The sequence below is a fragment of the Orycteropus afer genome, unplaced genomic scaffold, assembly GCF_000298275.1.
Source record: "Orycteropus afer afer isolate SDZICR_OR568_19922 unplaced genomic scaffold, OryAfe1.0 scaffold00116, whole genome shotgun sequence".
NCBI classification, from domain to species: Eukaryota; Metazoa; Chordata; class Mammalia; order Tubulidentata; family Orycteropodidae; genus Orycteropus; species Orycteropus afer.
The window spans coordinates 3,163,503-3,177,506 of NW_006921703.1; the positions used below are offsets into that span (position 1 = coordinate 3,163,503).

Genomic DNA, 14,004 nt, shown 5'->3' on the forward strand with positions numbered 1-14,004 from the left:
GCAGGGATTGTGGGGCTGGTGCGGGATCGGGCAGTGTTTTGTTCTGCTGTGCATGGGGTCGCTATGAGTCGGAAACGACTCCACGGCACTTAACAACAACAACAACAACAGTTTTTTAGATCTATAGATCATCTGTGAATCACCAAACATTTTTATTTGGTCATGTTTTTTTGCAGTTTTTAGCATAGACAGTTGGATATATATCCCTATCAGAAATCTTGAAGATAGAGAGAACCATTAAAATGAATGGTTGGCCAATGTAGCTTTGTAATATATATGGTTAAATTAGGCTTCAAATGGACCAAGTTTAGCTGTCAACAAGTGAAATATTTTTCATCTCTTAATATTTCAGACATCTGTTTTTAATACAGGAAGGAAATTATATGTCATATGTAAAGCAGCTCTACCTTATATAGCAGTCATATTTTTTAAAAATTCATTTAGATTTTTTTTTGGCATTTTTGCTTATCAGAAGATATCAACATCATTTATTTTTATAACTCTATCTTATTAGTAGGGTAGTACTTCTTGAAAAGACCAACTAATAATTTTATTTTTAATAATTCATAATTTTTATTAAAATAAAAATGCCATTCTCTTTGTTTATCTTTGCAGAACTTCAGAAATGATAAATATTTGTTACTTGTTTTTTTTCTCTAAATTTATTTTCACGTTTACTGGTCAAAAGTATTTTTAACTAAAATAATCAAGGATTCCATGCACTTCCAAGATAGGGATAACATCATTCTAAAGACTCAATTATTTTCTGTCTCCACTGCTTACAGACAGGGAACACAGTCTCCTCAGCCTGGACCTGCGTAGAAAAATTTGGAGAAAATAAACAGGTAAGAAATATTCTTTTGGGTATATTAAGTGATATATTTAGTTTTTTAGAAAGCCAATTTTAAGTTTCTCTTCTTGTGATTGTAAGAAGTACTAAAGATTTTTCAGTGTAGCTTTGCACACTGTTTTGATTATTATAACTTTATTAATTACAGACTCATTTATCAAAGTGTTAAAAAAGTTATGCTAGTTTCCATATTTCAGAGCTATCTCAGAGCTTTTAAAATGTTAGTGTACATTATAAACCACTAAGATGTTAAAATGATAGTATTTTAAGGTAGATATAGTTGGAGTGTTTGTTTTACTTAGCATTTCTGACACTTATACCTAAACATGGGACTTTAATTTTTTTCACCCTTATCAAACCAAATATACTACTTAAGTAATTTAGAATAAAAGTCATTTTTTTCTAGGACTCCAGTGTGGTTTTTGTACCTGGTACTGACGATAAGCTAGGAAACTAAGGTAGTTTGTAGTTCCAGTTAAAATTTTTGCTATCTTGAACTTCTTTTCACGTGCAGAGGCAAGAAGAATGTTGTTTTTCCCTGGGTAGCAGCAGTCCATGGACTAATTCTGGGTCCTTGAGTTATATGTCCTTTTTATGCCCCAGTTACTTCTTCTTTCAAAGGAAATAGTAATAGTGCTTATCTTATAAAGCTATTGTATGGATTAAATAGTGCTGACTTCATACGCGCGTGTGTGTGTGTGTGTGTGTGTGTGTGTGTGTAATTTACCTCTTCATAGAAAGGTAGCAAACTGGATACTCTAGATGGTGTTTGGCCTCCTCAGGTTTTGAAAGGAAAGCAACTAGGCTTGATTTATATAGTTACGCACTGATTGTTTTACGTTTGGCCCTTTTGGAGTTCTTATTTATTTGTTGTGCTTTGGCATTTGAGTTTGTAATTGCTGTGTTCAAAATATCTGAAAAACTTCTTTTATTTTAGTGTTTTGCCATTACATATTATCTTTATTAAAAATTCTTCTCAAACTGATTTTCATAAATGATGAGTGAAATAACTGTTCCTAAATTGAGGAACTCTGGTGGTGCAATGGTTAAGTACTTATCTGCCAGTTGAAAAGCTTGGTGTTCAAACTCACCAACTGCTTCATGGGAGTAAGATGTGGCAGTCTGACTCTGTGAAGATTTATAGCCTTAGAAACACCTATGGGGAAGTTCTGTTCTGTCATAAAGGGTTGCTGAGTCAGAATTGACTTGATGTCAATAGTTTTTTTTTTTTTTTAATTAAGGTCTAATAAGATTGGGAAAAACTATACTATATACTTCCCTTGGGAATCATAATGCATATTAGCATACTGAATAATCATAGTAGCAAGCTATTAAAACTCTGAATCTGTCTTTCCTCAGTATTATTCCCAGGATTATTTGACTAAAGGATTCTTATTTTGAGGCACTTGAATTACATGGGAGTGTGAGTTAGGAAACAAACTAATCCAAAGAAACACTTGGGTTTTGTTTGTTTTATAACTTATTGAGTTATAAAACTGAAGGATAATGAAATATATGTATTTAAAGAATGTAATTTGATCCATTTTTAATGCATGTATAATCTGTGAAACAATCAACCACAGTCAAGAAAACATTCTCCAAAAGTTATCTTGTGTCACTTTGTATTCTGTTCTTCTTTTTACTCTCTTTCTCAGCAACCTCTGACCTGCTGACTTTCACTGTATATTCCTTGGCATTTTCTAGAATTTGTAACCCTTGTTTTTGTAAATTTAAATTGTAATACATAAATAATTTAGAATGAAGCATCTGTAGTTTCAAAAAAAAAAAAAAGATATGAAAGTCCGACAAGTGCATGTGTTTATGATAGTTGTAACATAACTTCATAGTTTCACAGAAAATTATAAAACCTAAATCATTCTTAGGAGCTCTGGTAGCATAGTGCCTAAGGCACTCGACTGCTAACCAGAAGGCTGTCAGTTCAAACCCACCAGCCACTCCTCGGAAGGAGGATTGGGCAATCTACTTCTGTAGTGATACCGCCTCAGAAACCCAAGGAGGGGTTGCTCTGAGTCGGGTCTGACTCGATGGCAAACAACAACAAATCATTCTTATAAAATAATATGGGAAAATATCTTGCAAATTGAAATATCATTTCAGTTTAAAAACAAATGCAGGTGATTATTTTCCCCAATACTGAATGTGAAAAACACCACCTTAGTAAAAATAAATTATTAGAGAAACTAGCCAACCAGTACTCAAAAGGAAGCAGTCACAGGAAATAGCTTGTCTTCTTAGCCAATTATCCATTGCTAATATTAACATATTCTTGGGCCCCTTTAACATTGGATGATACTTTGCTCTATCAAAAGTTAATCCCTTAAAAGTTTCTGGTTAATGATTTTTAAATACGTTAAAATTGGTTTATAATTTTTTAAAGCTCTATATACTTTTTTTTTTTTTTTAAACTAGCAATTCTGGAAAGATTTTCCTTTGCTTTACAGTTAGGTCTTGTACTAAGATAGAAAATACAGAATGATAAATGTTATTTGCATTTCTGTGGTGTTTTATGTCTGTTGTTGAACCCAGTCAATAGTGTATGTTCTGGGAATGTATTGTGTACAATTTTTTTAAAAAAAGGAAACAAGTTATTTTGCAGATAAAATGGATTTCATTGCAAGATAACTACTTTTGGTTATGGTTTCTGAATGTCTGTTGCTGTTGTTGTTATGTGCCATTGAGTCAGACCCGGCTCATAGCAACCTCTCCTTGAATTCAAATAATAAAATGAGGAAATCAGGAGGTTTCTTTTTTTTTTTTTCAAAATTTCAGTAAATTTCCCATATAAATCTGAAGAAATACTTCAAATATGTATTAAAGATCATGGAAATGTATTCCGTAGATTAAAAGATCAGCTGCTTCACTTCATACTCTGCTGTAAAATATTGAGGATGCTTTGGAAAGCATTTTCCCAGTTCCTCAAAAATTTAATCACCTGGTTAACATGCTACTCAGCAATTCCATTCCTAGGTACTTGTTCAAGAGGATTGTTGGTATATTTCCATGCAAAAACTTGTACATGAATGTTCATAGCAACATTGTTCATAATATCCAAAAAGTATAAACAACCCAAATGCCCATCAGTGGATGAACTAAGTTATTTTTATGCAGTGGAATATTATCTGGTCATAAAAAAGGAATGTAGTTCTCATGTATATTGCAACATGGATGAACCTTGAGAACATTATGCTAAGTGAAGAAAAAAACAGCCACAAAAGACCACATAGCATGTGATTCCATTTATATGAAAAGTTTAGAACAGGCAAATTTATGGAAACACAAAGATTAGTGGTTACTGGGGCAGGACAGAGGAATATGAGCAGTTACTGATAATGGGTACAGAGTTTTATTTTAGTGAGATGGAAATGTTAATAGAATTCTATAGAGGTGTTGGTTGCACAACTCTGTGAATATGCTATTGAGTCGTCCATTTAAGAAGAACCTTAAAAATGCTCTCAATGTAGAGGTAGAACTTAAAGCTAACAAGGAGAAGAAAGTAACAAATTATGAAAAAAATATATAATGGAAAATTATTTTAATGAGTGTCTAGTCAGAAACAAACTGAAATAAAAAGATGATCAGAACTAATATGAGAACACATTTTCCCCTGAACTCACTTTAAAGCAAGCCAATACAGCAGCTAGAAAATCTGTGATGTTTGGGCAAGTTGTGTGAGATAAATTTATTAACAAAAGAAAATGAGAAATTCAATAAGTCAGTATATATATTCATTGCTTACATTTCACTGAGGAATATATTGGCAGTCTTCACTACCAGATTGTTTCTTGTATTGTACAGAGAAAGGTATTAGACCAAAATATTGTGACTACACAAGCTGTATTGACTAGTGTGTGGTGTGTGTGTATATGTGCGTTTGTGTGTGTGTGCGCTGCCTGTCTCTGTACTTGCTCCTTTGTCAGACATGGTGCAAGTTAATATTCACTTCCTTGCTTAGTCCAGACACAATTTCAGAATCTTTGTAAATTCAGGGTTTCTATTAGCCATTACTACTTTATTAGAATTAACATATAAGGCTAATATAAGCCTATTTTATATTCTTGTTGTAGATTAAATTTGTTCAGTAAAAATGTTTGCAGTTTAAAAAGAAAGGTGACATTATAGATTTTTTTTTTAAATCAAAGTGTTATCTCTAATATATTAGAGAATAATTCTCAGACTTTTTGCTTCTCTATATTTTTGTAAAGGAACCTTTTCTTCAATTGAAATATTACATAAAACTTTAGCATGTAAAACAAGGGAATGCAGAGATGTGTGGATTGAAATGGGAGGGGAGGGGGCAAGCAGAAGCCAGGGAGCTTAGAGGACCATCAACTTTACTTCTGTCTCTCTGCTCACACAACCTCTTGAGACACTTCCACTCAACCCAGTTTGAGAAGAAGGTTGCCAGAGTGAAAAAGCTTGGGGAAATGGAGATGACATTTTCCTAGGAATTAAACCCACGCCATTGAGTAAGTTCTGATTTATAACGATATGATATTGTTTGCAAGGCTGTAAATCTTTACAGAAGCAGACTACCTCATCTTTCTTCCATGGAGTAGCTGGTGGGTTTGAACTGCTGAACTTTTGGTTTGCAGCCCAATGCCTTATAGTGCTACTAGAGCTCATTTTTCTGAGGAATTGTAGTTGTTGTTAGGTGCCATCAAGTTGGCTCCAAATCATAGTGACCCTGTGTACAACGGAACAAAACACTGCCTGGTCCTGCACTAGCTTCACAATCCTTGCTATACCTGAGCCCCTTGTTGCAGCCACTGTATCTGTCCATCTTGTTGACGTTTTTCCCCTTTTTCAGTAACCCCCCACTTTACCAAGTATGATATCCTTCTCCAGGCAATGGTCCCTTCTGAGACCATGACCAAAGTAGGTGAAACAAACTCTAGACATTCTTGCTGCCAAGGAGCATTCTGGCTGCACTTTTTCCAGGACAGATTTGTTCCTTTTTCTGGCAGTCCCTGGTACTTTAAGTATTCTTTGCCAGCACCACAACTCAGAAGCTTAAACTCTTCTTTGGTCTTCCTTATTCATTGTCCAGCTTTTACATGCATATGAGGTTATTGAAAACATCATGGCTTGGGTTTAGGTGTACCTTAGTTTTCAAAGACACGTCATTGCTCTTCAGCACTTTTAAAGAGGTCTTTGAATTAGGAGGCCAAATTTTTAACTTGCTCTTTCTCCAGGCAGTTGTGGGAATATGGATCAGTTATTTAATCAACTATTCTTTGTCTCTGTCATTCATCAGTGAAACAGGTAGCTTGAATTAATTAAGCCCTTAACCTGTTCCTGGTTTTGATTTTAATAAGATAATTTGATTAGTCAAAACCATTTTTAGTATCAACAATTTAAAAAGATAACTACTCAGTAAAATGACCAAAAGGCATGAGCTGACACTATTCAAAAAATATATAAATGAGCAATAAATAATCATTTGTCATCAGGGAATTCCAGTTAAAACTACAATAATACACCATTTCATATTCACTGGAATGGCTAAAGTTAAAAACAGTGGCTGTACCAAATGTTGATGAGGTTGTAGACTATCTGGAGCACTCATATTTGATTGGTATAAATGTAGAATTATCACATTGGAAACCTGTTGGACAGTATCTAGCTACACTATGACCAGCAGTTCCAGTTCTAGGTATGACTCAAAAGAAATAAAAACATAGATTCATATAAGACTTGAACAAGAATATTTATAGCAGCTTTATTCATATTAGAACAAACTAATTAGAAACAATCCAACTAACCTTTTACAGGTGAATAGATAATGAAATAGTGGTATGTTCATACACTACAGTGCTATTCAACAATTAAAAAAGAACAAACTACTGATACATACAATAACATGAATTAATGTTAGAAATTATGTGGAGTGAAAGCAGCTGAACATAAAAAATATGTACTTGGATTCTACTTATATGAATTCAAAGTCCAGAGAAACCTTATTGTGATACAGTTCAAAAAGTAGTTACCTCCAGTGGAAGTGGAAGGCTGTTGACTAGAAAGGGTAACAAGGGAACTTCTAGGTTGATGGATATGGTCTTTTGAAGGATATCTTATTTTTGTGTTTTGAGTGTTGGTTTTGCATGGATATGTAAAAGAGTTAACAAAACTCATTTAAATAAACACATAGGATTTAGGCATTTTATTATATGTATTATACCATAATTTAAAAAGTGTTAGTTGAATAACACTTAGTGTAAAATTTGTATTCTGAAGTTGGTTCTGTATCATTCCCTTAAGAAGGGGACAGGGGAGTATACATCCCAGTTTGAGGTAGAAACAGCATGATTGAAGAGCTAAGGGTGTTCATTGGGAAGAAAACCCAGGGGTGGGCAAGTAAGTATGTGCCAGGAAATTTAACTTACTAAAAATCCATGAGGCTTCCTGATTTTTAGTTTTCTATGATTTGTAAATTGTTTTAGATACAAGGAAAACATGATTCTACTTCTAGTTTAATCCTGCTAGTTAAGTGTATATTTTATTATCTTAAGTTTGGTATGCATTTTATTTTCTAATCACCCAGATGTTTTTCTTAATATATTTGGGTTTCTAAATTCTAATAAAATTTATTTTTGAAATACTTGTAAAATCTTATAATTACGTGAAGGTTTTTTGTTACTTAATGTTTGTAGTATCTTAGGGAATTTTTTTTTCTCTTGATTTATCCTGAGTGTAAGTCATCATGGTCAACTTTAATTTTATATTTTAATTTAATTGTCATCAAAATGTGGAAGTGTAACAGTGTATTGGTGTATTTTAAAATGAAGTTTTCAGTAGAGGACTTTAGAAATGCAGGTATTCATTGCTTAGCACTATGCTAGTATGCTCACTCTTTGAAATCTTTCCCTGAAGATATTTACTCTATCTACATTTCATGTAGGCTGCATTAACTCTTGACTGTAAATCAAGAGCAAAAGTGATACCTCTTTGAAAACCACTTCACATATCTGTGAAGAAATGTAGTGACAGAAAGGTAACTGTTAGAAGATGTGCTCTTCTAAATCCTGTTGTAGATGACTGTATTGTTAAAATGTGAAAAAGCTGAAGTATATTGATTTATAGATATATCATAAATATGTGACTAACAGGGAATTGATTGTATTTGTTTAATAATCTTTTCAGGGAGGGAATTAGAACCAAGTTTTCTAAAAAATCAATTGTTCCAGAATACCACAGGGACAGTGATGTTTCTGTTCCTGCTCAGAAGTATAACCCTCAGGCAAAGTGGATCCTTTAGAAGATGAAAAACTTCAACTGTGAATTCCTGGAGTCATCCTTCTTTGACTGTTAGAAAAACAAATGGAAGCATAGTAGTTCCTTATCCTGTTGCAAAATGCTTGAAATGCATTTCTGTCTTCCTGTTATATACTGCTTTTATTAGATACTGTGGTACCATTCATAAAAATGAAAAGACTATAAAATTATTCAAGTTAAGAGCTTTTACAATTCTAGAAATTAAATCTATATTTAACTGATTTTTTTTCCATTTTGTTTTCTTAACTAGGTCCTTTCTGATGTTGCTTGAGCTTATTCTCCTGCAGTTGATCTCATTCCTGTTGGCTAAACATTAAGCCCCATGACAACATTAAGTTAATACTCAGATGTTTTAGACCTTATTTATGGTACTAGGAAAATATTACAGAAAAAAACTTTACCTCTGTGTTGAATTACCTAATTCCTTTTCTTTCATTCTTAAATAACACCTTAATATTTATAAATAATCATTTCATAGCCATTGTGACACCCTTGGCTTATTCTACACTAAAGAACATAGTTGAGTTTTTGGAAAATACAGGATTTACAAATTTGGTCTTTAATACACACATAAGAAATACTACAATTAATGAAGCAGGAAATAATTGGTACATAAGATGAATGTTTATTGCAGAATAGTAGTATTTCAAATTTTTTTAAAAATAATTTTGTTTAATTTTGGGTATTTTTCTATACTCTAAGTTGATAATGGTTTCTTGAAGTTTATCTTACAAAGATTTACTGTTTTATGGTATCAGTCCGACTCTAATGTTAAATTAGTGTGTTGAGTTGTATAAATGTTTATAGTAGTACTTAAATAATGAACTGTTAGGCAGTTACTTTACACCAAACGTTTCTACAGTCCAGGGGTGAATGTTTCTGCTGGTTTGTTGCCTAATACAGTCTCATAAAAAGAAGCAAATATGAATTGGCTGTTTTTTACTTTTTCTTCATGGATTACTCCTTAGCCCTAGAAACAGATTTAAAAAAAGCTTCCTTACGGAGCAAGATAAATCAGAGTTTCTCTTTTTCTATGATCCAAAAAACAAAAACAAACTACTAATAATAATAATATTTAAAAACCTCGCAAAACAATAGACATCCAAGAACTCGTTCTAGTAAGATCTCTGAAACATGTCAATGAAGGATACGTAATACTGACTGATAAAGCTATCAGGATTTGCAACGTAGTGAATGCTGAAACAATCTTTGCCAGCAATATAGTATCATCAGGATTTTGAAAGTTAAAATATTATGTTAAAACGTGATTAGAGTCTTAATGCTTTGTCTCTTTGAATTAAATTTATAACCATAAATATGTGCAGCATAATTGTTCATGTATTTATTTACAGACTACAATTTTCGTCGCAGCTCAATAAATAGTCTTTCCCCTGTTAGTGCTACCCTCTCTTCTGGGACTCCCAGCGTGCTTCCTTATACTTCAAGGCCTTATTCTTATTCAAGCTATCCTTTGTCACCAACAATATCATTTGCTAATGGCAGCCATGTTGGACAACGACTATATATCTCCAATCAGGCCTCATTCTTCTGAAGAAAATATTGTAAACATTAGTATGAAAATTTCTTTGTAAAGCATGCATATTAAAGTGCTATTTTATTTTAGAATCGGGTCTGCACATTGGCTTTAGAAGGATAAATGTATATTTTAACAGAGTAAAAACATCAGCAATAACAGTGAACAATTCAGAATAACATACAGTTGTAGAACTTGTGAAAATGCAAGGTTTAAAAGGTCATTCAGTAGTTTCTCTTGATAAAGGTATAGTAAACTACTATTCTTTTTAAACTTTTGGGATTTAAATTTCTAATTCTGAGTGGACATTAGAACCCAGTATTTTATGTTAATTTTTTTGCATAATAACATTGCTAAATAGCATTTTTCATAAATATTAAAACACTTGTAGAAACTGATTACACTGGATTTGATTGCCAAGGATCACTATCTGTATTGGAGATTAGAGCAAGTGTTTAAGCAGAAGCAACTAACTATTATGTAGAAATAAATGATGAGAAAAGATTAAGATGAAAATTTTATGCAGTACAGAAGGAAAAGCAGTGTACCATTGTGGTCCTTGAATCTACTTAAAAATATTTAGTTAATTATTTGTTAAAGAAATAAATTATAATTTTGTTGTTAATTTATTTAAGGTTTTTGTAGTTATACTTCATTTTTGTTTTTGATATTCATTGTATTGTTTTAATAAGTTTTATGGTTTTTTAATGTTGAAATCATGTGTTGTTTAATTTTTAATACTTGAATTAAAATTCTTTGACATTAAATTTATGATCCTTCTAATATGAACTTGTTTTGGTTTTCTTTGTTAGAATGCAGATATCTTTTACTCTCACACGTAATCACTATGGCCTTTTCTTGAAAATAATTCCTCTGTATGGGTATGCAGTCATAAGCTCAGTGTCTTCATGGCACTATACCAAAAACCAAACTCACTGCTGTCAAGTTGATTGTGACTCATAGCAACCCCTCCTTAGGTTTCCCAGACGATAACTCTACAGAAGTAGATTGCCCAGTCTTCCTTCCGAGGAATGGTTGGTGGGTTTGAGCTGCCAGCCTTCTGGTTAGCAGTCAAATACCTTAGACACTAGCCACGATGGCACTATAGGAAAGGTTACTGTAGACAGAAAATTGTTATTTTTGCAAAACATAGTAGCAAACATCCTTTTCAGGTGCCAATATAAATACTTTGTTAGTGGATCCATTGAAATTTCCCCTTCTGCTTATGAATAATTAATAATTAAGGTCATTTCTAAAGATGAATTATATAATTAATACTGGAGACAAAATCTTTCAACTCTGATATGAAACATTAACCATTGTTGATCAGCTCATTGTGCAGCTGTGTGAAACATAAAATTTGCATATACAGAATTTGAAATGGTGTCAAATATTTCTCCCACCAACTTAAGTTTACAGCAGAAGTTATACAGGGAATAAATTTCCATTTGTTTTCATCCTGTAAAGAAGATTGATGCCATAAAGCAATGTGCAATATTCACTTAACGTTTCACATTATTAGTTTTGATTTTCTAACTTAAATTGGAATATAGGTATCATACTTAACCAACACTGATTTTTTTCTTGTGTAACTGTGTGCATTGCGTAGAATTTGCGATTTAATTTCTATGCATATATGACTCAACAGGTGCATACCACTCATTCAGTAAACATAATTGTTAACTTAGAATAGTAAGATGATTCATATAATGAACAAAAAGAAAAGCAGATACAGTAATTTAGTTTTTCTTAGATATGTTTGGAATAGCCCGTAGAAATGAAAAGTTTCCACATAGCACTTTCATTTGGAATAAAATATCTCAAACAGTTGAGAGAGTACCAGCTACACAATGCATTTGTTGACCCATGGTAATATGATGGGAAATGTGTCAGCTTTTGTACCACTTCTACCATGTAATATCTCATTGGACTTGGACATGATTTTTAATCTCAGGTTTTTCACATCTCTAAAATGGCAATAAGCAATTTATAGTATTGAAGTTAAAACATCTGACAAACACACTCAAATGGTAGCTGACACTACTTAGTTATAAATTATATGAAGTGTGTACTTACTTATTTATATGTTTTTTTTAATCATTTCTGTTCCACCAGAAATATAGAATTAGCACACTCATGCCAAATAGTGTTCCTTTCTGTGATGTTACATTGATGTGAAATGTGAACAGGCAGTTAGTCTGATTCATACAGCATATGAAATTTCTCTTGACTTGAGAATACAGCTACTAATTCTTTGCTGCTTCAATTCTTACAGTATAGGATAAATGGGACCTTTGCCCCAAATGAGGGCTTCCTTAGTCTGTTGATCACAAACTATTGATAAATCACATAGGCATATGATATAGCTCACTGGGCAGGGAAACTAAAGACTATCAAATTCTGTGTGCAACTTTGTGCGAGGAAGGAGTACATCCTATTAGGGATCTGTGAACTATCTTCCTTAAAATCTCTCGTAAGCAGAAAGATCAGAAAGGCTTTGCAGAAAGATTAGTGTGTGTGTGTGTATGTATGTGTGTGTGTGCCTATCTATCTATATAGATATCTCTCTCTCTCTCTCTCTCTCTCTCTCTCTCTCTCTCTCTATATATATATATGAACTTCAAGTGTGAGAAAAGTTTAAGACATTTTTGTCTTGGTTAGGTGGGCAAGGGATCTAATATGTTTTCTCATTTTGGACCTAATTAAACAAACTTTGGTGAGCCTTTAAGGAAATGAACATTCTCACATGTTGCTGGGGCGATTTTAAATTGGTGTAATTCATATAGACAGCAGTTTGGCAGTTGTCATCCCAAACTAAAGATGCTTAAGCCTTTCCACCCAGCAGTCCTGCTTCTGGGATATACTTGTTTCATGAAATGTATTCATGGTTATTCATTGCACTATTGTTTGTAATCCAAATATTAGTAGAGAACTGATTAGATAACAATATATTCATCAGCGCATACTAAGCAGCTACAGAAAGAATGAAAGTCCTCTGACTTTATTAACCTTCCTTCCGAGGAGTGGCTGGTGGGTTTGAACCGCCAGCCTTCTGGTGAGCAGTCAAGTGCCTTAGGCACTATGCTACCAGTGCTCCTAAGCATAATATTAAAGTAAAAGGTTTTCCATTAAATGAAAAAAAGGTTCAGAAAAGTGTAGTATGTTGTTGTTGTTGTTACTTGCCATCGAGTCGGCCCCGACTCATAGCGACCCCTCCTTGGGTTTCCGAGGCAGTTATCACTACGGAAGTAGGATTGCCCAACCTTCCTTCCGAGGAGTGGCTGGTGGGTTTGAACCGCCAGCCTTCTGGTGAGCAGTCAAGTAAGTGCCTTAGGCACTATGCTACCAGAGCTCCTAAGCATAATATTAAAGTAAAAGGTTTTCCATTAAATGGAAAAAAGGTTCAGAAAAGTGTAGTATAGTACTCTATATTTTGAGCAAAGTGTTTTATTTATAAAACTCTGGAAGGATATTAAAAAAAAAAAAAAAAAAAAAAAAAACCTAAGTGGTTATGAGAGAAAGAGATGAAGTTACACTTTGAAAATTATCTTTTACTCTGGACACATTATAATGATACACACCACCCTCGAGTCAGATCCAACTCATAGCAATCCCTCTTTGGGTTTCCCAGGCGGTATCTCTATGGAGTAGATTGTCCACCCTTCCTTCCGAGAAGTGGCTGGTGGATTTGAACCGCCAGCCTTCTGGTTAACATTCAGATGCCTTAGGCACTATGCTACCAGAGCTCCCAAATTAATAATAAGACATATAATTGTTCTCAGAAACACAGATCTCTAGTATCCCGTGATTTGAATGAAAAGAAACACATTAGGAAAGTTTCCGCTGTTCTGTTTACCGAGTGGTCAGAAGTTAATGGATTTTGGGCAGGAATACTGGGTAAACAGTAATGCAAACAGGTGCATGCTTCAGAAGTTTTGACTCAATGGATCCAGTGTACTTGAAATGTCTGTCATTAATTGTGTGTATAAAGCATATTTACTCTTTGATATGAAATTCACAGTAATAGTCCCTGGGATTTAGGTATATAATAAATTCTTTTGAGAAGGAACTCTGGGCTAGTGGTTAGGCGTTAATAGAGACTGACCATCATAAATTGGGTGCTACTGCATTCACCAAATTCATAAAGAAGAGGATCCTCAGCAGCACCACAGCTGATTGGAAATGGTGTATAGTGACAGTCTATGGCCTCTTTCTGCTATACTGTCATCCGTTAACCTATTGTATTGTGCAGGTTTCCTAAGATCAGCTGCCCAAGGAAGAAAGAATTTGGATACTGAGTTGTATCCTAAGTGTAATGGAAGTCACC

At 33.5% G+C, this 14,004-nt stretch overlaps 1 protein-coding gene across 1 annotated transcript in view; it reads left to right on the forward strand.

The window, feature by feature from the left end:
• The window catches only part of RBM46 (RNA binding motif protein 46), an 85,380-nt gene extending 75,685 nt beyond the window's left edge, over nt 1–9,695 (forward strand). Inside the window, exon 4 of the mRNA XM_007943971.2 lies at nt 9,496–9,695. Within this exon, the coding sequence (XP_007942162.1) occupies nt 9,496–9,695 (200 nt within the window). The remainder of the gene's footprint in view (nt 1–9,495) is intronic.
• The last annotated feature ends 4,309 nt before the right edge of the window (nt 9,696–14,004 follow it).